This window comes from Sceloporus occidentalis, unplaced genomic scaffold (assembly GCF_023333645.1).
Source record: "Sceloporus occidentalis isolate IW3139 unplaced genomic scaffold, rSceOcc1.0.p SCAF_247, whole genome shotgun sequence".
Classification (NCBI taxonomy): Eukaryota; Metazoa; Chordata; class Lepidosauria; order Squamata; family Phrynosomatidae; genus Sceloporus; species Sceloporus occidentalis.
In genome coordinates this window covers 658270-679842 of record NW_028317227.1, presented here as the reverse complement: position 1 = coordinate 679842, position 21573 = coordinate 658270, and the positions used below count along the sequence as shown (strand labels likewise).

The following is a 21573-nucleotide window of genomic DNA, read 5'->3' as shown; positions in this document are numbered from 1 at the left end:
CTTCAGAGTCCAGTTGTTTGCAAAAGTCTCGGAGAGAGTGCAGAAATTCCAAAACATGGTATGACATTGGTACCAACGCCAGGTCATTTCAGAAACGCATTGCCTCTTGTGTTGTTCAGTGATGCTCCAAAACCAACACTCAACCATTCTGCAAGATCTCTCACATACAAAAATGTGTCACCCATTCCAGGTGATGCTGTTCCTGTGTATGAATTTCAAGATGCACATGTACGTTGCCTGATAACACTACTTCTGCAGCTCTCTGATATAAGCATTCACTCAGTATCACTCCTTGAAGAGCTTGAGGAGGAACTACTTTCATTGCACAAGAGAATCACGAGAATGCATCGCCGAACAGGAGCCATGTACTGGGTGCTCTGTAACCACAAACTGCTGAGATCACCATTACGGAATCCCAGTCTGGATGTGGGTAAGGGGATGCCTATATATCAATTTCTTTATCAGTTGTGTGTGTTTTATTTACTTTCCAAAAAAAGTAATTCTTTCTTATATTTAAATGATTGCCAAATATATATTTAAAAAAAAAAACGGCTGATATTTTCTTTATCTAACCTTTGAGTAAAACATGTTTTCAGTTTGGCTATATCATCTTGGATATGTCTCATCTGTGTTATTGGATCATATGGTTTGGAAGCCTAATTAATATTGATTCTTAAAAAAATGCGCCTTTTTGCTCTTCACGAGTGGTGAGTTGAATGGTAGGTCTTTGTAACAGTTTAATTTTCATTCCATATAATATAGGAATAATGAAATTGCCCTTTAAAAAGGGACACTTAAGCCATCATATGCACTTCAATGCGTATAACTGTGAGGCCACTTTACGCTTTTGTTGTGTACGTTTTTCTGAAGGATCCCCCTATGCAGGGCCGTAGGAAGAGTGAGGCACTCGCCTCGGCGCAGCTGCGAGGGGGCTCACAGCCGACCGATCAGCAGCTGCAGCCTCCAGGACTGGTTGGGGAGATCACGGATCTCCCTAACCAACTCAACAGGGCTCCGTGTTGAATCACATTACTACCAGCAATGTGATTCACCACAAAGCCCCTAAAAAACATTAGCGATTCTATATGATGCAAAGGATGCAGAGCGCCCGGATCTGAAATCACCCCGGTGCTCTGCATCAATAGCCGGCTGATAGTGATGAGGGATCACTAAAGCAGAGGCCTGGAGTGACAGACCTTGCGCTCCCACCACAGGATGGAAGATAGATGATGATGGAAGATAAGAAAAGAAAGAGATGGGGAGAAAGGGGTGTAAGGGCTGTGTATATGTGTATGTTTGTAAGCTGGTGTGTCTGTAAGGGCTGTGTATATGCGTGTGTGTGTATGGGCAGTGTGTTTGTAAGCTGGTGTGTGTGTGTAAAGGCAGGGGAGTGTGAGGGCAGTGTATGTGTATACACGTGTGTATGGACAGACTTGTGTAAGGGAAGTCTATGTGTATATACATGTTAATGGGCAGGTGTGTGAAAGGGCAGTGTAGGTATTTGTATGTTTGTAAGCTGGTGTATGTGTATATGTGTGTAAAGGCAGTCGTGTGTAAAGGACAATGTATGTGTATATGCGTAGTAATTGGCAGGTGTGTGTAAGGGCAGTGTATGTTTATATGCGTGTTAATGGGTAGTTGTGTGTAAGGGCAGTGTATGCGTATATGCGTGTTTATGGACAGGTGTGTGTAAGGGCAGTGTATGTGTATATATGTGTGTGTTTGTAAGCTGGTGTGTGTATATTTGTGTAAGGGCAGTGCATGTGTATATGCCTATTAATGGGCAGGTGTGTGTAAGGGTAGTGTAGTCTCTTCAGATTCCGGTGTGTGTGTGCGCTCAGCAAGCTTTCCTGTTGGTTTTAATAGGAACCCTTTCCTGATTAGCAGCATATTGGACCATAGAAGCCCTCAGCAAAATACCACATCAGCAGCTTCTTTATTTTGTTCTTTTTATGTTGGAAAATAAGGTATTCGGAGTACTTTGATATGCATTCTCCTTTAGTGGGGGTGTCTGGGACATTTTAAAGGGTGTCCTTTAATAACATACATTTTAAGAACACATTTATTGACCATTCTATTGGAACTACATTTATTCCAAGTCTTCTGATTCATTTATCCATCTTGGGGATTATTTACTTAATAGTTTGGCAAATGTATATTTTATCATAGATTGAAATATGGTAATGTATTTATTTTGCATTAGAGGGTTAAGTTAAAGGTCATCGATAAGCAACACTTTTGCTTAGATTCCTAAGATTCCCTGCCTAGGAAACGTTCTTCAAACATATACTAATGTGAAACTAGATAATGAATGCATCTAATACTGTTTAAAGACATTCAAACACCCAAAAACAATGTGGATATATATATATATATATGTTGTAAGCTGTCGATTTATGTATTTTAATGTGTCACAGAAAATATAGTGTTTTGTAATCCTTAATACAAAATAGTATTGATCAGTTTTGTATGTTTACATTTTTAAACTGATGGATTGGGAACTCTCTTTGGAAATATGGTAACCATAGTGTTTATGTTCTGTGTTATCTTAATACAGTTAAGAAAAATTAACAAAACCCACCACTTCGAAAGTTCTCAGATATGACACGGGCTGCTTACAGTACAATGCTTGAACATTTTGACTGTCCAGCAGCTGCATATTAGCCCTCGGTATATGTTCTAGCTCTGTTAGTTTAGCCCAATCTACAACTACCTTTATCCTTATCATACTGCATATGGTAAAAAAATGGCTAATGGAAGTCAATGTAGGAGTGGTATAAATAGCATCTGCACAAACACCAAGCTTAGTGTGGCGTTGGAGCAGGGAAGGTCACCAAAGTATCACATGACTAATAACAGTGGCAGCCTTTGGTCCGCATAAAAAGGAAATTTATTGGATCAAAAGGAAATAAAACCAGGTTTTTGACAACGCACTGTATTTTATGCTCAAGATGAAACCCTCTAAATGTCTTAATTGTTCCTAGAATTAATATGAGTATTTCTTCTTATCCCAAATATCTATAAAACAATCACACTGGTGGTGACAAAAATGTATAGGTAAAAGGTAGTTTTATTTATTTGGCAAAAACGCCAAAGATGACATTTTCTCTTTAATCAGTTGAAAGTAACTCTGTGTGAAGTGGAGATAACAAAACATCCCCAAATGAGCATGGAAAACACATCCAAATTGCTTAGCTGGCTTACTGCCTCATAATAGTGATCTGTTGGGAACGGCCACACCTTTGCAATTCTCATAAATTTAATTTGCAATTTTGCAGCCCATGTATTGTCCTCCCCGCCTTTCCCTTCTCCCACCCCAATATCTCCTCCCTATTGCATAAATGTGTTGGCAAATGTTACCCATTAATAGTAAAAGGATACAACCATGTTAGTAGTAGCTAACAGACCAGTATGTACATGCGCAACATAAAAACTTTAGGTTACAATAGGTGAGGTTGTAAAGATTGGCCAAAAGTACCCCAGTCTACAATTCCTATTGTGTTCACCCATGTTTAAAATAACCTACCTTGTGTCTGCAGAATGTAAACTGTGTCTGCCTAGGTAGAGTGAAATGTGAAGGAGAGCAAAAGAGAGAGAGAGAGAGCCGACCAAACTACTCTGACAGCTGATAGTTTACCATAATAAAAACTTTTTTGTTGCATTCCCCTGACTACCAGGTGTTTTGTTTTTTTTCTACTCTCTATGTCTAGTTAACCTACCCTAAACAGCCTTCTCCCTTCTCTGCTGCTTCTCCAGTGGGCCTCTTTGAATTTTAAGGGTGGAGAAAGAGCCCCCTCCAAAAAACTCATGAGAAGGATTCTATGTATCTAATATGAGAATCTCTCAGTTTTTTAAGGGTCCAATTTTTTTTTTTTTTTTTTTATGCAAGCTGTCATACATGCCTACAATGGCTCGAAAGTACAGGCACTGTACCTTAGGTCATTCCCTAAGGTTGTATTCTGTTCCTGTATTTTATATATATATATATATATATATATATATATATATATATATATATATATATATATATATATATATATATATATATAAACTGACGTGTGGATGTGTCTGTATATTAATTTCTCTATGGTTAAATATTGACATAACAATATGTACGTATATAAATATACTGGTATTGTTGACAGGTAGTGTGACCACTTGCTATTGATAAGGAGTTGCATCTCATAAAATGTTGCTGAATCTCTAGTCTATAAACAGTGTTTTATATGATGGGGGAAAAAACATATCAGTAGAATAACCATTTTGTTATACTATGAATAGCATACCCCAAATTCATTTTTACTAAATCATTGCTGAGTCTGCCCTATGGTTATCTCTGGTGCTATCTAGCTAATACATGCATTGTTGCTTGAGTTACATATTGGAACACGTACACCAGCAACTGCTGTGCACGTATGGATAGTCTGTCAACGCACAATATACTATATACTATCTATATACTAAAAGGAGAGCTGGCAGGAGAGTTGTGTTTCAGTTCCTTGTCTTCATTATACATCATGAACGGTTAACTCTAGTAATCCTCTGCTGCAGGGAGAGCTTGGCTGATCCTGTATAATGCATCATCTCCTCACCCATTGCATTAAGCATTATATACAGGGACAAGCCAATCTTGCTGGATCCATTTGCTCGTGATGGCCCTTCATTATGAATAGTGAATTGAAGGAGTTAAAACCACAACTCCCCCCAACATGTTTTTTGAGGCTAGTATGACTCAATAGAGCATGTTATTGTGTTAATGTTTAGTCATGGGATACTGTTTTCATGAGTTTTAAGTGGGCTTTATGCCAATTTGTAAGGTGGAGGACAGAATCTGTCTTGGGATATCTATGTGTATGAGTTCCATGACTCTGTTTATGACCTTCTAATCTGCAGGATGTGTGGGTTATTTTCAGAGTAAACATTTAGCTCTTTGTAATCATATTCTCATACAGCTGCTCCCAACTGTATTGTGTAGCTTATTGATTCCTCAGAACCTCACCCTTTAGCAAGTTATATTTTTCCTAATTACAGCTCACCATTGGGCTCCTTATATCAACCCAACAATAAAGCTGATTGGTGGATCTTTCCAATGTGTCCTTAATAACTGTTGTTTTTTTATTTCCTTTAATTTCTAAAACCTCTTCTTTTCAACAGTTACTCCCTTTTAATTGATTTGGTCAACTGGTTCTAAGAGCTTCAATCATATCTCTTCATTATCCATCTCATGGGACAATCATTTAAATGTTGTTTAGCCTGGGAATTCTCACAGCCCTTCAAAACGTTCCAGAAAATATTCTTTAGTGTCCCCAGAGAGCTCAAGCTGATGAAAAAAACTGTACCCATTCCACAATTTCCAGTAGTTTACACTGACAATATCTGTGGGATTTGTGTTTGATTCTAATAGTAATTCATGTTCCCACACTCTTTGACAAAAATTCCATGTGAAATTGCTCTATTAGGCTAAAACTCTACTCAGGCCTAGTAGGTACCATGTAAATAGTGAATTGTTGCCCAGTTTTACAAAGGATGATTTCCTAGTAACCATGATTTCACGTGGCCCTACAGGGATTTCAATGCCAAAGTGCCAGTGCCGCAGCGCTGTACAAGATGAAACAAGCAATTGAACAGGTGTACCTAATAAAGTGGCCAGTGAGTCTAAGTGAGCTCACCTTTTTTCATTGTTCCAGCCGTTAAATCTTCATTATTAGGGTGATGTTTAAAAGTTGCTTGAACAACTGATTCAAATCATAAAACACCTGAAATGCCTATGTGGGAAAGAAGACCATATAACTGCAGCACAGTGTAGCGGTTTGGAAGCATGTTTGGAACATTTGTCAATGTTGCAGGTCATTGTTTGATTATTCATCTCTAAACCATTAAGCTATTGAATGTGATATAGTTGTGTAAATAATATACAGTATACATTCAAGTATTTGCAAATCTTGCTTGTGGTGTTCTCCATAACTTAAAAAGAAACGATAACACAAAACTTAAGATACGTTAAGCTGGATGCATACATTGTATTGAAAAACATAATAGCAACCCCTCAATTTAAATCCAAATCTGCAGACACAAAGCCAGTCTTAGGCTAGGTTTCCACTTGGGTTTTTGTCCTGCGTTATTTTCTTGATGAAAAACACCAGGAAAAATGCGTTTTGGCGTTTTTTTCTGGGGTTTTTTCTGGCGTTTTAGCCTTTCCAAATGGTGTAATATTCAATATGAACTTTGTTTTGTGTGAAACTGTTTGTTTCCAGCCTATTTCTCGTAGGACACACAGATACTGGGTCCATCCTCTGCATTGTAACTGGAAAAAAACGCCATAAAAAACGCCAAGGCAAAACCCACATGGCTTTTTCATGGCGTTTTTTCTCTCCCATAGACTTCTATTGGAGAAAAACGCCAAGATTTCTTTGCAAAAAAACGCCAGAGTGTCAACATGCTGAGATTTTTAAAAACTCCCACAGAGCCCAAAAAAGCAGAAAAACGCCAAAGAGGACTGAAAAAACGCCAAACAGAAAAACGCCAAGTGGATATGGCATTGTGCGATTTCCTATTGAAGAACAGCTAACATCTGGCCGCAGCGTTTTTTCACTAAAAAAACGCCGTGTGGCTGAATTGGCGTTTTTATGGGCGTTTTTAGCAAAAAAAACCCAAGTGGAAACCTAGCCTTAGGCTTATGAAGCCCATAAGACTATGGACAATGGACACCATTGAAGTCTACACAAAATAAACTCCAAAATGGATTTTACATGAACTAGGTCTAGCGTGCCCCTGTAAATTGGAACACTTGGGAGCTATTCATATATGTCATTTATCTCAAATTCCATAATGATGATATATCTAAGGGTGATACTCAATAAAATTATGTGTTTGGTAGGGGACTATATAATAGCCTGGGTACATTTTATGACAGTTAAGGCAAAATATTGCTTATGGTATTTCATGGTAGGCTTTGGTAGGACACTGGTCCACTTATCCCACAAAAAAGTAATTAATAGAACTGGATCTGTATGAAACAACAGAAGCCATTTGTAATGTTAGCTTGAATGCATCCCATCAATAGCAGTAAGAAAACCTTGGGTAGCTGCTTACCCACAGCACTTAGTGAGACTAAACACAGACTCTCTATATAATAGGTATAATATAGGCTGCGCTTAAGAGACATATTTAATGCATAGGACGTGCAACATTTGTATTTCATCATTCCATATACAATATGTATTTAATCTTTTTACCACTGGGGATTTACTGAACAGAGGGTTGATACATTTGTGTTTTCTGAAAGTATGAAAATCCTTTATGTAACTCGCTACCCATATTTCCTTCTTGCAGATCTTCTGGCCCTAAGCCTGGAACACAAGATACAGAATGTATTGGTGTAGACATGTGCCATCCTTATTAGATACACTGTGGGTTTATTCAGGACTCTATGAAACCGAGTAGGGCGGATTATTTTTTGGTTTTCCCCAATCACTGACTCTGTGTTACACTGGTTTACTTTCAATGAAGTGCCAGTGGCTGCAGCTGTGCTTCTAGCAGTAACGAGGTCTTCATGGATTAGACGTTGCTCCATTATTGTACATTTCTGTGGATGGAACTGCAATCATTTATATATGTTCGATAATCTGTGAGTATTATATTGTCAAGAATCAAACAAAGCATGTATATTAACCTTTTTTTTTCTGCTGACCTTAATATATGCTTTTTGGGGGGGCTTGTAGAAAGAGGCTGTTTGCTTTTCCCCACAGTGATGTCCTAAGGGCTTTTCATGATTCAACCATTACTTGATCCTCCCTTATTATCTGCACAGTTGAAACCGTCTCTTTCTAAAGTTATTCATAAGCAAAGTTTTAGTTTAGGATCAGGATTTACTTTACTTTCCTACTTGCTAATAATACATAATATAGTAAACTGATGAGATTATTTTGTTGCCTGAATGGCTGCAGTCTGAGATAGTTTACTTTAGATTACTCTCCTATGCAGCCTCGCCATCAAACAATGCATATTCTTAATAAGAATTATTTATCTGCAAGCAAAGCTAACTATGCCATGGTTGATTGCTGGTGGGCATTCCACCTTGACGTTTGTGACTATGCATACTGCTACTCACATAAATGCCACTCCAAACTTGACTATTTGATGTTGTTTTAACTTGAGGCTTTTTAACACTCATTGCCCTGCCACATGATGTAATCACTCACTGGTTCTTCTTCTTCTTATTATTATTTATTGTTGTATATAGCGCCATCAAATTCCATAGCGCTGTACAATGGGTAGACAGGACATAACAAGTACTATAGCTTTTGATTCCACTCCAGACTAAGATTACTTGGGGGTTTTAATTCATCTTTTCCCAGTGTATCAGGAACTCTTAGCATCCCATAGATAAATAGGATACCTTTTGAATCATAAGAGTCATTGATCCTTCTTACGCTCTAGGTGATTCTTCTGCAAATATGGCAATAGATATGTCGGTTGGCTCGCCTGAATGTTATGAAAAGTATATTTCTAAGGTAAGATCTAGGAAAAAAACAATATATATCCAGGTTTGCACCTCCTGGTTGCTGACACCTCAGGTAACTCTACTTTTGAAATACCCAATTACTGTAGAAGAGCTTTATCAGGCCATGAAAACATAGCAAACTAAGAAGACCGCTGTGCTTATCATAATATAAGGCCTTTAAAACCACACTTTCTGCCCATTTGGTCAAGGTTTGTAACTCCATACTGGATAAGGTTCACACAGATAATGTTACATTCATTCCAGACAATTGCAAGAGACACCTGATAGGAACCTGACAGTGATTGTTACGGCTAGGTGTTTTAGCCAACAACTTTTGTGCTTTACTACATGCAGAAGAGGTTTTTGACTGGCAACTTATGCTTGCTACCTTAATGCCAATGGTGTAATATGTGAAAATCACAGCATTATACACAGATCACAGAGAGTAGATCCTCATAAAATGTGGTGGAAAATTAGAAGGGGAAAATATCAAGGCTGTCCTCTGTCTCCTCTCCTTTTCACATTGATGATTGAACCATTCCTGGAGGCAATTTTGTGCAAGTAACACCATCCATGGCCTGAGACTCGTATCTCACCAGAATAAAGTTATGGTGTATGCTGACAATATGCTGGTATTTGTTATACATCCACAAATCAAATATATTAATTCTGAAATAATTAACGTCTCTAAGACTTGCGCCTGGTCTGTGGCCTTGGCAGCTAGGTTTCAAATTAAATAGACTGACCCCACATACAATATCTACATTATCACCCCTTACTTGATCTGTTCCAAAATATTTAAATCTTACTGCTTGCAGGGTTTCTAAAGGCCCCTCACACACCTATAGTACATTTTGTTTTGAACGATTCCCTTTATGGAGGCATAAAGGAGGCTTGGGGCCCTTACAGCAGATAGTTGTGTGAGCATCTACCACTTCAAACAATGGATAGAGATGGAAGGAACTTTAGTAGACTTGCCCCTGACCACTTAAATGTGTCCTTCACCTACGAAGAGCAGTCAGGACCCTCACCCCTTTCTTGCAGCCATGGTTCAGTACAGACCACCACCATTTGCATCCCCGCTGATGCCATTGAATGTCAATTTCCTCGGCTAATGTCTATTGTGAAATATACATAAGGCTAGACCACTTTATGGACATATTAAAACATTTGAATGAATCTGTGAGTGGTGAAGAGTGGCCACTATGAGTTTGCCTCAGTACCATTGTTTTCTGTATGTGGCATATTTTTATTGTGGAGTACCAAGCAATGTAGGTTTTTGTTACTTGAAGCAAAATGCAGGAAAACCTACTTAAAGTTATGCACACATTACTGTTGAAAGGTTTGGGGTCACTGAGCTGTTTTCATGGAAAACAAGGAAAATTCTAGCTATAACATTATTGCAAATGATTAATTAGCCTTTTAAACTTAAACTTGGATTCTCAAACACAATGTGCCATTCAACACAGTAGTGATGGTTGCTGATAATGGGCCTCTATACACTAATGAAGATATTCTATTAAAAATCAGCTGTTTCCAGCTACAATGGTCGTGTTATTTTAAAGGACAAAATGTGTTTTTCTTTCAAAAACAAGGACATTTTTAAGTTACCCCAAACTTTTGAATGGTAGTGTAAGTGTCCCTTAGTTCTTGTTTCTCAGCATGGTTTACAGACAGTAGATTTAGTGTTCGCTTCAATTAAGTGTCACTTTTCATGCAGACCTCAGACACTTTGAGCCATTGTTAGCCTGAGCAAAATATGTGGCTGGTGTTAAGATATTAGACACTATTTGCAACATAAGGATTTATACCTTTACACTGCATGCTGTGTCATGTGTGCCACAATCGTGTTCTGATTTCCAGCTGGATTTCCCTTAAAAATAGATACTTTACTATTTACCAGTGGTACAGTAACTTTGCAAGTAACAGTAATATGGTGGCCACATCAGCCATATTTTCCATAAATAATCTTAAAAGATCAGCACATAGTGTTGCCTTACAGCCTTTCAGATATATTACTGAGTAACTGGCTCCATTCGATTAGTTTAGACTACCAATGAAGCAGTGACGCACAGGGAAGCCTGATCACCCATTAGGGGGAGATGTGGTCCAAGTAGGTTGGATGGCTCATCCTCACCCAGGCAGTTCCCTGGTATCTTCCATGTCCACTCACAAACCCCAGTCCTCGCAGTAAATCTGATCCTCCAGGAACACTCTTGATTCTTCCAAGCACAGCACACACACTACAACCCCTAGCTCTAGCTTACACTACATTGTGCAACAACAACCCCTCCCCCGGGATGTTGTGACAGCCCCATGTAAAACAACCTCACTCCATGGAAGGAAAGGGAGAACCGCAGAGGTGTTAAAAAAATGACAGAGGAATTCCTGCCAGTGCCTGCAAATAGTGTTATCAGTTATAAAGCGTTTCCTTTCACAGACCCGTTGGCACCATAAGGTTAGGTTTCCACTTGGGTTTTTTTTGCTAAAAACGCCCATAAAAACGCTGCGGCCAGATGTTGGCTGTTCTTCAATAGGAAATCGCACAATGCCATATCCACTTGGCGTTTTTCTGTTTGGCGTTTTTTCAGTCCTCTTTGGCGTTTTTCTGCTTTTTTGGGCTCTGTGGCAGTTTTTCAAAATCGCAGCATGTTGACACTCTGGCGTTTTTTGCAAGGAAATCTTGGCGTTTTTCTCCAATAGAAGTCTATGGGAGAGAAAAAACGCCATGAAAAAGCCATGTGGGTTTTGCCTTGGTGTTTTTTATGGCGTTTTTTTCCACTGTTACAATGCAGAGGATGGACCCAGTATCTGTGTGTCCTACGAGAAATAGGCTGGAAACAAACAGTTTCACACAGAACAAAAGTTCATATTGAATTTTACACCATTTGGAACAAACATGCCATTACAAACAAACATACCCAACTGGATCCTGCGTGCCAAAAGCAACAGCAAACAATTTGCACCATCATTTGGGGCCAATCTTCCTAGAGGAGCAGACATTCGGAATAAAGCATGCCTTACAAACCACAGAAAAGAGACAAAAGGGTCCGCCGGGGCGTGTTTAAGTAGAACTCTACAAGAAATGACACCAGGAGGGGGCAGATACTTGCCATTTATCCTAATCCCTTGCTGGGTGAAAATTCCAACGTGTAAAGGCTGGAAAAACTGCCTAAGGTCAAAAATGCAATTTCCACAGAAAGGCTAAAACGCCAGAAAAAACGCCAAAACGCAGGAGAATGCAGTGGCAGTTTTCTTGGTGTTTTTCCTGGCGTTTTTTATCAAGAAAAAAAACGCAGGACAAAAACCCAAGTGGAAACCTAGCCTAATATAACCCATTCTCTGCTACCTAGTTTCCCTAACTTTCCCAATAAATATAATAATTATTTTTGAATGAATGAAAGTCAAATGGTCACATAAATTAGACAAATATCACTTTCAGAGTGATCCATATGATGCTACATTCAATGCTACCTTACAGAATATTATAATACATGGTACTAAGCTTGCGAGCAGGGTTCTCTCCACCTAAAGTATCGGCTTGTCTTAGTCTGTCAAATCTCGTCTTGTCATACCCCTTGAATATATGTATTGCGCTGCGTAAATTGTTGGCCTTATAAATAATAATAATAATAATGTGCAATAAAAAAAAATTTTCATGTGATTTGTAGGTATAGAAAATACCACATGAGGGCGCTGCAGCTCCAAAATGTTTAGCGGTTAGATGTCTTTGTGTCATTCATTTTTTTAACCTCTGTGCATATAAACAAGCATGTTTAACAGAAGAAAGATGAGACAAGTGATATGATAGAAACCGGTAAAGTGGTTAAAAATCTTTTTAATACACAAAGGGCGTTAAAGTATGGGAGGAAAGTACCGTATATGTTAAAGACAAAGGAAACCATAGTATTCACTAAATATGGAGTTTGCTGTTAAGCTTACTGGAGAGTTGCACTTTTAACTCTCTAACTTCACTCCTGCAAGAAGAACATGGTTAGCGCTGTAGAATATGAATCCGTAAGATTCTGTCAGTCACGTCACAGATTGAACTATGCATTATGCAGGGCAGATGCAGCCTTCTGGTACAAGAAGTTATGTATTTTCAAATACGATCAGGGATATTACAGTATATTGAGGAATTAGCACATCCTGCAAAAAAAAAAAAAGGATAATTAAAAGGTTTCTTTACATGCGCCACTGACTGTGTGGTATATTTTTGAAATGCCTGTCACGAACGCACTCTACTCCAAGCGTGCGCGTGACTTGGTTCTGGTGGTAAAAGGGTTAAAATTCACTATCTGTCTGCACTAGACCGGAAATAGTGATAAAAATACAAATATCCACCCTTAATACCACCCGCAATTAACTATAATGATATAACAAATATCAAAATAACGCTGCCACCACCAAGACAATTTAGAAATGGAGTGCCTTGGTACCCCAAACGAATCAGACTAAAAAAACCCACACAGTATATTTTAACACAATAATTATGTGATTTAAATTACCAATAAAACGGTCTCTTCAGGTAACATGAGTCTTTACCAGACAAAGGCAGAACTTAATAAACGAATATTTATTATGAATAAAAAAATCACAGTGCATACACAAAAATATGATAAACAGATTATTTACACCAAACAGATAAAATAAAAAGGAGAAAATTACAGAAAACCTAACTACTCACTGAATGGTCAAGTAACAGTTTTTCTGTCCGTAGGGCTCCGGCAAGGAAAGATGGCGACTTACTCAAAATTAGATCTTGGCCCCTAGTAAGCACACTGACCAATCTTCTTTCACTAACTTTATACTCTTTCCCAGTTCATCTCGAGTTTCCAAGCCGGCCCAGAGGTGGTATAAGCAGAGGGAAGGTGTACCATAAGTGACCTCCCCCTTGAGTAGTGGAAACATATCCGTCAAAATAACTTATTTTCATTTTATCGTCCCTCCTGTGCTCGCCACAGCCATAATTCATGCATTTATGAATTTCCTGTAAATTGTGAAGTCCATAGATATGTCACACTTGCTACATATGACTGACCATCATAGACTTCACAATTCCTTCCAAACCGTTTACGTTGCGCTGTCATGTTTGTACTCTTTTTGTAGGCTGCGCTTTCCCCGTTCTAGGTATGCACACAAGGAGGTATGATAATGAATATATGAGTTATTATTGATATGTGTTGGATATGACCTGGATATGAGATGGTTTTCCTGACTGCTAGTGGTCACTTAGCATATCAAAGAATCCAGTATTATGAGGGGGAAACAGGCATATGGTCGTCTACATTTGAACCTAGACAAAACGGCAGCTCCACTGCAGGACCTAACACCCTGTAGAAGGCCCCGGTTGGAGTCCGAGCTTCAAAGGACACATTTATCTCACAAGACCTTTTGGCACCACATGACTGTACAATCAAATTAACCCCTCTCATACTGAAATTGGCCATACCATCTCTACCAAGTAGCAAGTCCATGTATGCACTACACAAGTTGGTGTGACAATGCCCATGCGGTTTATGCAACCATTTAAGGATTGAGCGTCTCAACATAAAACTGCAATTAGAATAAAGCTGTGATTATTTCACAAGACAACCTGTGCATCTTTCTATTGTGACAAACCTGCCTTGGTTAGGCCCTTATAATCATACCTTCCAATGGTCCTAGTTTTCCAGGATAGCCCCAATTTTCAGGTGCTGTGCCGCTGTCCCAGGTAGTCACTCCATCACACCTTACTGTATCTCTCATACTTCACACCTTAACCTTGCCTGAAGATGTTCTTTATAGCCAGTGGAACACTGTGCAAGCGGACGCTCTTTTACCGCACGGTCATGTCATGGCACATCATATAACCCCTATCCCTGTCCCGCATGGAGACCTCACAACTCTAAGGGCAGCAAGATGGCTATTCAGCCTCACCTCTGACCTAGCCAACTTCTACGTCTGGCCCTCCCTACCTCTAGCCACAAACCCCAAAACAGGTGTCTTTATTTGGATAACTGACATGTTCGGAGACATGTATAATACATAATGAAGACAGTTGACTCTATATTCCTTTTGCAAACCCCCTCCTTAGCCTAAAATTAAAGGGTCAGTGGTTAAAGGTGTAAAACTTATTTATTCAATGCAAGGAATTTCTACAAATTAGGAGGTGTTTTCAGGAAGATTTAGACCAGTTAATTTTTTTAGCTTTCCGATGTTCTTCAAACAACAGTAGAAGCTATGAGGGAAGAGGTCGTTGTGAGGTTCTGTAGCATCAGGAGGTGAGGGAATTCTTGACCTGAAGCGACTCACGTGGAGAGAAATATCAAGAAATGATGATCTAGTGTTAAATTACATATTTTTGCAGCACAGGCAATAAAAGATGAAGAGGTGGACAACAAAGTTGCTCTGCAGGAGAGTAAAGGGTGATCAAAATAGCTTGACAGAAAGGTTGCTGATCAACAGCAGTGAGAGGAATGGAAGGTGGATGTATGAAAAACGCTTTCTAGAGAATTTCTATGTTATAAGCCATAGCAATTGAATGTGAGAATATGATGAAGGCTACAATATAAAAACCGATCCAGCAGTTTCATAGCTTCATTTGGCTAAATTGATACTTTTTTATTGAGCCAACACAGAAAACGATATAAAGTTACATAAGCTTTACAGGCATCAGAAGCCTCTTGGGCTAATATTGCAATATCCATTTTTTCTCATTCAGCTAAGTAAACTGTTCTGCATCCCCTAACACTCTCCAAACATCTGAATTTTATATCTTCCAGCTGTATTATGTTAGGGGTGGGGCTGTACGAATGAATGTTAAATAGACGTAGTCGAACTTTATTTTACCCCTTTAACTTTCTTTTTATGTATGGCAAAGTATGGGTTAAAGTCTTTGTTCCCAGCGGATAGGGGGCTGGCTAGGCAGTGAGGGGAGAATCTGGAATTAGTTTTGGGAGAGATGCAGGGAGGGAAAAAGCTACGCACAACCTTAGACTGCATGTTTCTCCTCCCTTTCCAGAGGGACAAAATACACTTTCTTAAATAAACCTCGTGTTGGGTTAGATGTAGCGGGACCACTCAGCTCTCCTTCTGCAGATGTTCGGCTGAATTCACACCTACAGAGGCAATCCAGGGTATGTACAATGTACTGTCTATGTAACAAAATGTTGGAGGGGGGTACTTATTTATTATAAACAATGCTTGAAAAAATAGAATAAAAACAGAATCACTGGGGGGCTACTGCATGGAAAGCGAGCCCTTCATATAGTTAATTATCCAGTTGGGCTTTATCAAAACCAGCAATCCCAGTCCAGTACTGAAATGCACTTGGATTGTATATTTAAGTCACATTGGTTAAAGTGAAGTTACATTAGTTATAGTAAACAAATATTTATGTGAAGAAGATAGTGTAGTGTCAAATGCAGCCTTATCAATACCGTGTATTATTAAGTAATAAGTACTTTAATATGCATTCACTAAAACTATAGATCCCTCCTCCGCAGGACAATGTTTTGTGCCACTGATTGGTGTATCAATGCCAACCATTGGTAGAAAAGTGCTCCAGCTGAATTTAATGCGAGCAGTTTCTGCACAGGGGGACTCTTTCAAACCTCACAGACCCAGTGCTGGTGCTGAATAGTGGTGACTATATCACATTGCAGTAATTGTGTTCAGCCAAACAGATCTCCTGCAAGCCAAATAGCTAGAGGGCAGGGAAAGGGGTAAATTCATCTGGGAGGATTGTGAGAATCCCTCCGTGCATTTGGAATGGGACCACACAGGAATGGAAAGGGACCATTCAGTGCATAGGATGACATGAGTGTCCCTTTAAATTATATGAGTTTGAGTTTCTGTAATCACCCCGCAGTGATTTGTTGGGAGGATTATGTTATCATAACAGATTAATTCTACACCCCTAGTGAACTCAGGAGAGCAGAATGCTTGCTTATTTTCTACTGACAGCTGTGTTACAGCTTTTAACAGCTGGTTGTGTTCATTTGTCATATAGTAATTCACAATCAGTGAAAACACTCCCTAGCAAATGTTAAAAATATTTATTACACATAGCAGTAAATATCAAAATCAAATTTAATAAACCTTACCCTAAAAGCCAATATTAGCGCAACAATAAAAAGGACCATCCTAGAGGGGTAACATAAACAAGGATACCCATTTGGCAATGTATGCCAAGCTATGACGCCATATTCCAATGCACAGCTTCAATAAATTAGGAGGAGGCCACATGGGAGTTGTGATTGAAGACTCAACTGATTTCATAGCTTCGTGGGCCTGTCATGAGAGGTCAGAGATGGGACAGTACCTGACAATTAGGACAATTGGGTACTAGGAAGGCATGGTATCATCGCTGTTAGAGAGTTTATAGATTTATATACAGTGTTTCTGCTGCTTGTACATTTATAACTATTCATGGCACACATTGCTAACTGCAAGACCTCAGCTTAGTGGGACAGGGACAGATAACTTGTTAGGCATCCTAGAAAACTGCTTAGGGCCTGGGGCCAGAGTGGTTTTTCAGCCACAAGGGTCTGCATTATTGTACAACCATGGGCTGATTGGGGAGAGTTGGGATTTATTCAGTAATTCTACTTGCACAATGTATACACCGTGTGCCGATCTTAGGTAAATAGCCCCATTGCTCCAACGTGGTGCAAAGTATCCAGTAAATACCAGTAAAAAAGAAAATAACTGCACTCAGGAGTAGATGCAGGTGAAATCCACACTTTTATTATATAAATGTAGAAGATGAAAACGTATACACTATCTTAATGCAATAAACATGTGGATTTCACCTGTATCGACTTCTGAGAGCTTTGGTTTTTAGTTTTGTTAGTGTTGACTACACAATGTATATTTATTTGTACACTCAAAATGCCTGAGTACCATATCAGAAGGCATGGGATGTAAACAGTGGTGCATTTAATTGATGGCTGCCCTAGGCCTGGCCCGGTGCAGCTTCCTACTCACCCCCAGGACCTTTTAGCCAAGCATACATTTTTATGGGCACGCAGGATGTGGTGTCATGTTGGATGAGAGATGTCCATCTGGTAAGTATTTTTTTTAAGAATGCATCGTAAAGAACTCATAAACTGCAGCTTTTACCTAAAGTAAGTACTTTAACATGAATAATTCTTTGTAATAGTTTTTGAGATGTTAAACGTCCCTTTAAAAAGTGCTCTTTCACGGTTACCTCATATACTAATGTATGTACTACGTACAGGTATGTAGCATTTTAATTGTCTGCTCCTTTTTTCCCAAAAAAACATAGAGAATATACTAGAGCTTTAGATTTACATAGTACTTCTTTAGGTGGCCAGCCTCTCATAGTTCTAAAAGCACTTACTCAATAAACACCTACAACCGTTTTCTCTACATACTTGTAATGGCTGAACAATGATCAGAAGAGGGCGTAAGAGAGCAGTGAAGCATCTACTCAACTTCGTCAAGGAAGGCTGTCACAGCCACGCAGTGCTGCAGGTTAACAGAGCTAACTCTGTGCACAGACCATCCTCTCATAGGAAATAGAAACTTAGCCCCTTACTGTAACTAGATGGTTGCAGATGTATTTCTGTCTGCTTTCCTTACTCAAATGTAAGGGGTGTGTTTCAGTATAATTTAATTGTGATATAGATATATATATATTATATATAGAGAGAGAGAGAGATATAGATAGCTATATACTATATATATATATATATATATATACATACATACATACATAGTGTATATATATATATAGTATATATATATATATATGACAAAATTGTAAAAATGTCACAATGTGTTTTGGGCTACCTTTTTTGCAGTAACTGCAACAGCCAAGATCCTTTATGTACCTTTTTTAAGCCCTTAGCAGCATTTAAAGAAACAGCTTGCTACAATAATTGTAAAAATTTTTGTAAATTAATATTCATAGTAATCATCCATCATTTGTAGGGTCTTCTATAGGTTTAAGAGTCTAGACCCATGTAATTTCCTTATGTAGACACCAAAACCCATTAAGTATATATACGCTATTACCGGATGATTAACAGTAAGTAGGAGGCATTAGGTTATTAAATACCTTTTCTCAACAATTTTTTTTAAATTTTAACAAGTCTCATAAATGCAAGCATTTTTTTAAAATAAACTTCAGTTTGTTGGGCCTTGTACCTGTATTTTTCGTATTTGGGACACTACCTCATTGGTAATAAATCCCTCTCTGGGGTTTATTCACTAAAGGGAAAGTTGGAAGGAGAGTTGTGGTTTTAAGTGTCTCACTTCACTTTTTATTATGAAAGGCCAACACGTGTGAACAGACCCATCTGCCACCCTTTTCTAGAAGTTTGTTGAGTATGGGTGAATCACAGTGTTCTAACAGCCCTATGACACTACGGTGTATATAAATAACAGAAAGGAAGGTTATAAATGACATTATTACTTATTTTTATTGATCAAAATTCAATTGTCACAAAGTCACATAAAAGGTTTGTAAAAATCTCCCCACCCTAGCGGTGCCTCTAAGGACACCCCCTAAAACAAAGTGTCCCTCTGACCATGTTAGATGTTTGGACTGATTTTAATTGAATGCAATGCACAAAAGTATCAAGGGAAAGAATGTGCAGTTAGCACAAAATGCCATGTCTGGAAAATAAAAATATGATTTTTTTTGCCCAAGAAGCAGGATTAGAAATTGACTATACTGCGGCTTTTGTATGTGCATAGAGCAAAGTTTTGTAATGCTTGCGATCTAAGAGATGCCAGCAGAAATATTATCTTAATTACTTACCTATATTATATATATAGGTTCCAGGGACTATTTATATGACAATTGTCAATGTTATACCCAACCTTTACTCCCTATGTATGCGTGTTCATTACCGACTGTTATGTGTATGATGACCAATTTAATAATATAACTAATAATGATAATAATAATTATTATCATTATAGAAATAATTGGCACAGAAAAAGCATTATATAACACAAGTGTCAAAATGGAAGGCGTGAAATAAATATTTCTGTAACATTCATTGATCCTGTCCTACAAGACTCCATTACAATTTACCTTAGTTCTAAGTGCAAGGCAATACTCTAATCAAGTTAGATTGGATTCTCATATTTAGTTACGTTACATGTCAACAAATATATATCTACAGGAAAGCAGGATAGATGACATTATTTTGCACCAAACCTAAAAGTGTTATTTTATTCTGATACAAGATTTACCCCAATCCATTAAATTTACAACTGCAATACTTGTTCCTCTAAAATAGTAATCTTTAAATATGTTAACCATGTTATGTCCTTTGTGCCACTTTCTTACTTATGACACACATTCATTAATCAATGAAATATACTGGCAGTGTTCCTACATAGGACTGACCCTTTAAGACTGTAGGGGAGGAGAAACCGAGAAAATAAGGGAAGGGAGGAAAAATATACATTGAGCAGAGGCAAGGACTTGACTACATCATTCAACTGTGCTCACATCAGCATCTCTGAGACACATCCCTGCTGCGAAACCATTCTCCCCTAGTTAGAAGAATGAAGAAAGGAAGGAAAAGGGGGAAAGAGCGTGAAGTGAGAGATATAGCACAAGGGAAAAGAAAGGGGCTTAAGAAAGAACGATAAGGAGAAAATGCAGAAGGGATGCAGAGATATTAAGTAGAGGAGACAATAAGAAGCAAAATAGGGATATATTCATAGACAAATACATATACAACGTGTAGGTTGTATATATATATATATATATATATATATATATATATATAATGTTAGCTGTGCGGGGAGGTAGAATGGGAAAGAGGTATGGTGATAAGCAGAGAAGCGGAGGGAGGGAGCTGTATGCAGTGGTGATGCAGGGAGGGGTATCAGCAGAGCGACGTATGTGAACAGAATAAGCCAGAGAGATAAGAGGGGACCAGATACAGTGAGGCAGAGCGGCTGGACCACTGACTAGCTGATCTCTGCAGACTGACGAGAGGGATAGACAGCAAGATAGGAAGGGAATAGAGAAATAGAGGTGCATCAGCAAGAGGAATTATGAGGACCAGGAGAAACAGGAGAAGGTAAAAGAAGGTGGGGATAGAGAGAGAGAGATTTGAGGATAGGGAGAAAAAAGAAGGCTGGGAGGAGGGTGATACTGACAGCAATAATTTGGTGAGAAGGAATAGAGATGCTAATATTCTAAGAGGAGATACACTGTGCAAGTAAAATGGCAAGGATATTGGGAGGTAAAAAGAGAAGGAGAGATAGAAATAACTGAAAAAAAAACTGTAGCTTGAGGAGGAGACAGAAGGGAGAAAGGGAGGGAGAAGAGATGCTGAAACCTGCAGACAGGCAGAGGTGATGTAAATACCTAGAGGGGGAGTATAGGAGCAAAGAAAGGAGAGAGAGAGAGAAAGAAAGAGGATAGGAGGACAGGCTCCTGCTGCAGAATGATGGGGAACTCACCGCACAAACAGAGAAGCAAGAAGCATCACAGAATGCAGCCAGCAACAGGTACAAACCTCCATCTTGTTCTGCCCCTACCTACCTTACACCCAAATCTGCATAATCCCTGTTTGCATCTTTTCTGCAGGGGATGAAATGAGTCACCTAACCTAATAAACAAGTACACAATATTATTGCTTGTCATGTGCAAGTACTGCAGTACAGACATGTTTAGCATGTTAATGTTATTTTTACCATCAAAGAAAGTAGGCGGTGCAATTAAAGAAAAAACAAATGTGTGTTAATATTAGGTAGACAGATAAGTAGTTTAATACATAGGTCTTAAAGCCACCACACACAAAAGGTTGGATGGATATCTGTCCAAATCTAAGCAGTCTAACTACATGGAATTCCAGAGTTCTGAGTCACCTATAGGTTAATGTTATTCATACTCGCTTGAGGATCTTGTGAGCACACAAAAACATTGCAATTTGTTATACACAGGAAACATAGGAAATCTGCAATGACTGTGAACGTAATGTTGTTTAACTACCTCAAAGGTGATATTCAGTTTTTCAATTAAAGTATACATCGTATGCCATCCAGTGCTGGGGTGTCAATATTTTCAGTATTTCTTTCACTAGCAATAACCC

General features: G+C 38.6%; 1 protein-coding gene across 1 annotated transcript in view; it reads left to right on the top strand.

Moving 5' to 3' along the window:
* The first annotated feature begins 342 nt into the window (after positions 1-342).
* LOC149276100 (NHS-like protein 2) overlaps positions 343-21573 on the top strand; it is a 72825-nt gene continuing 51594 nt past the window's right edge. The window contains exon 1 of the mRNA XM_089503908.1: positions 343-430. Within this exon, the coding sequence (XP_089360034.1) occupies positions 343-430 (88 nt within the window). The remainder of the gene's footprint in view (positions 431-21573) is intronic.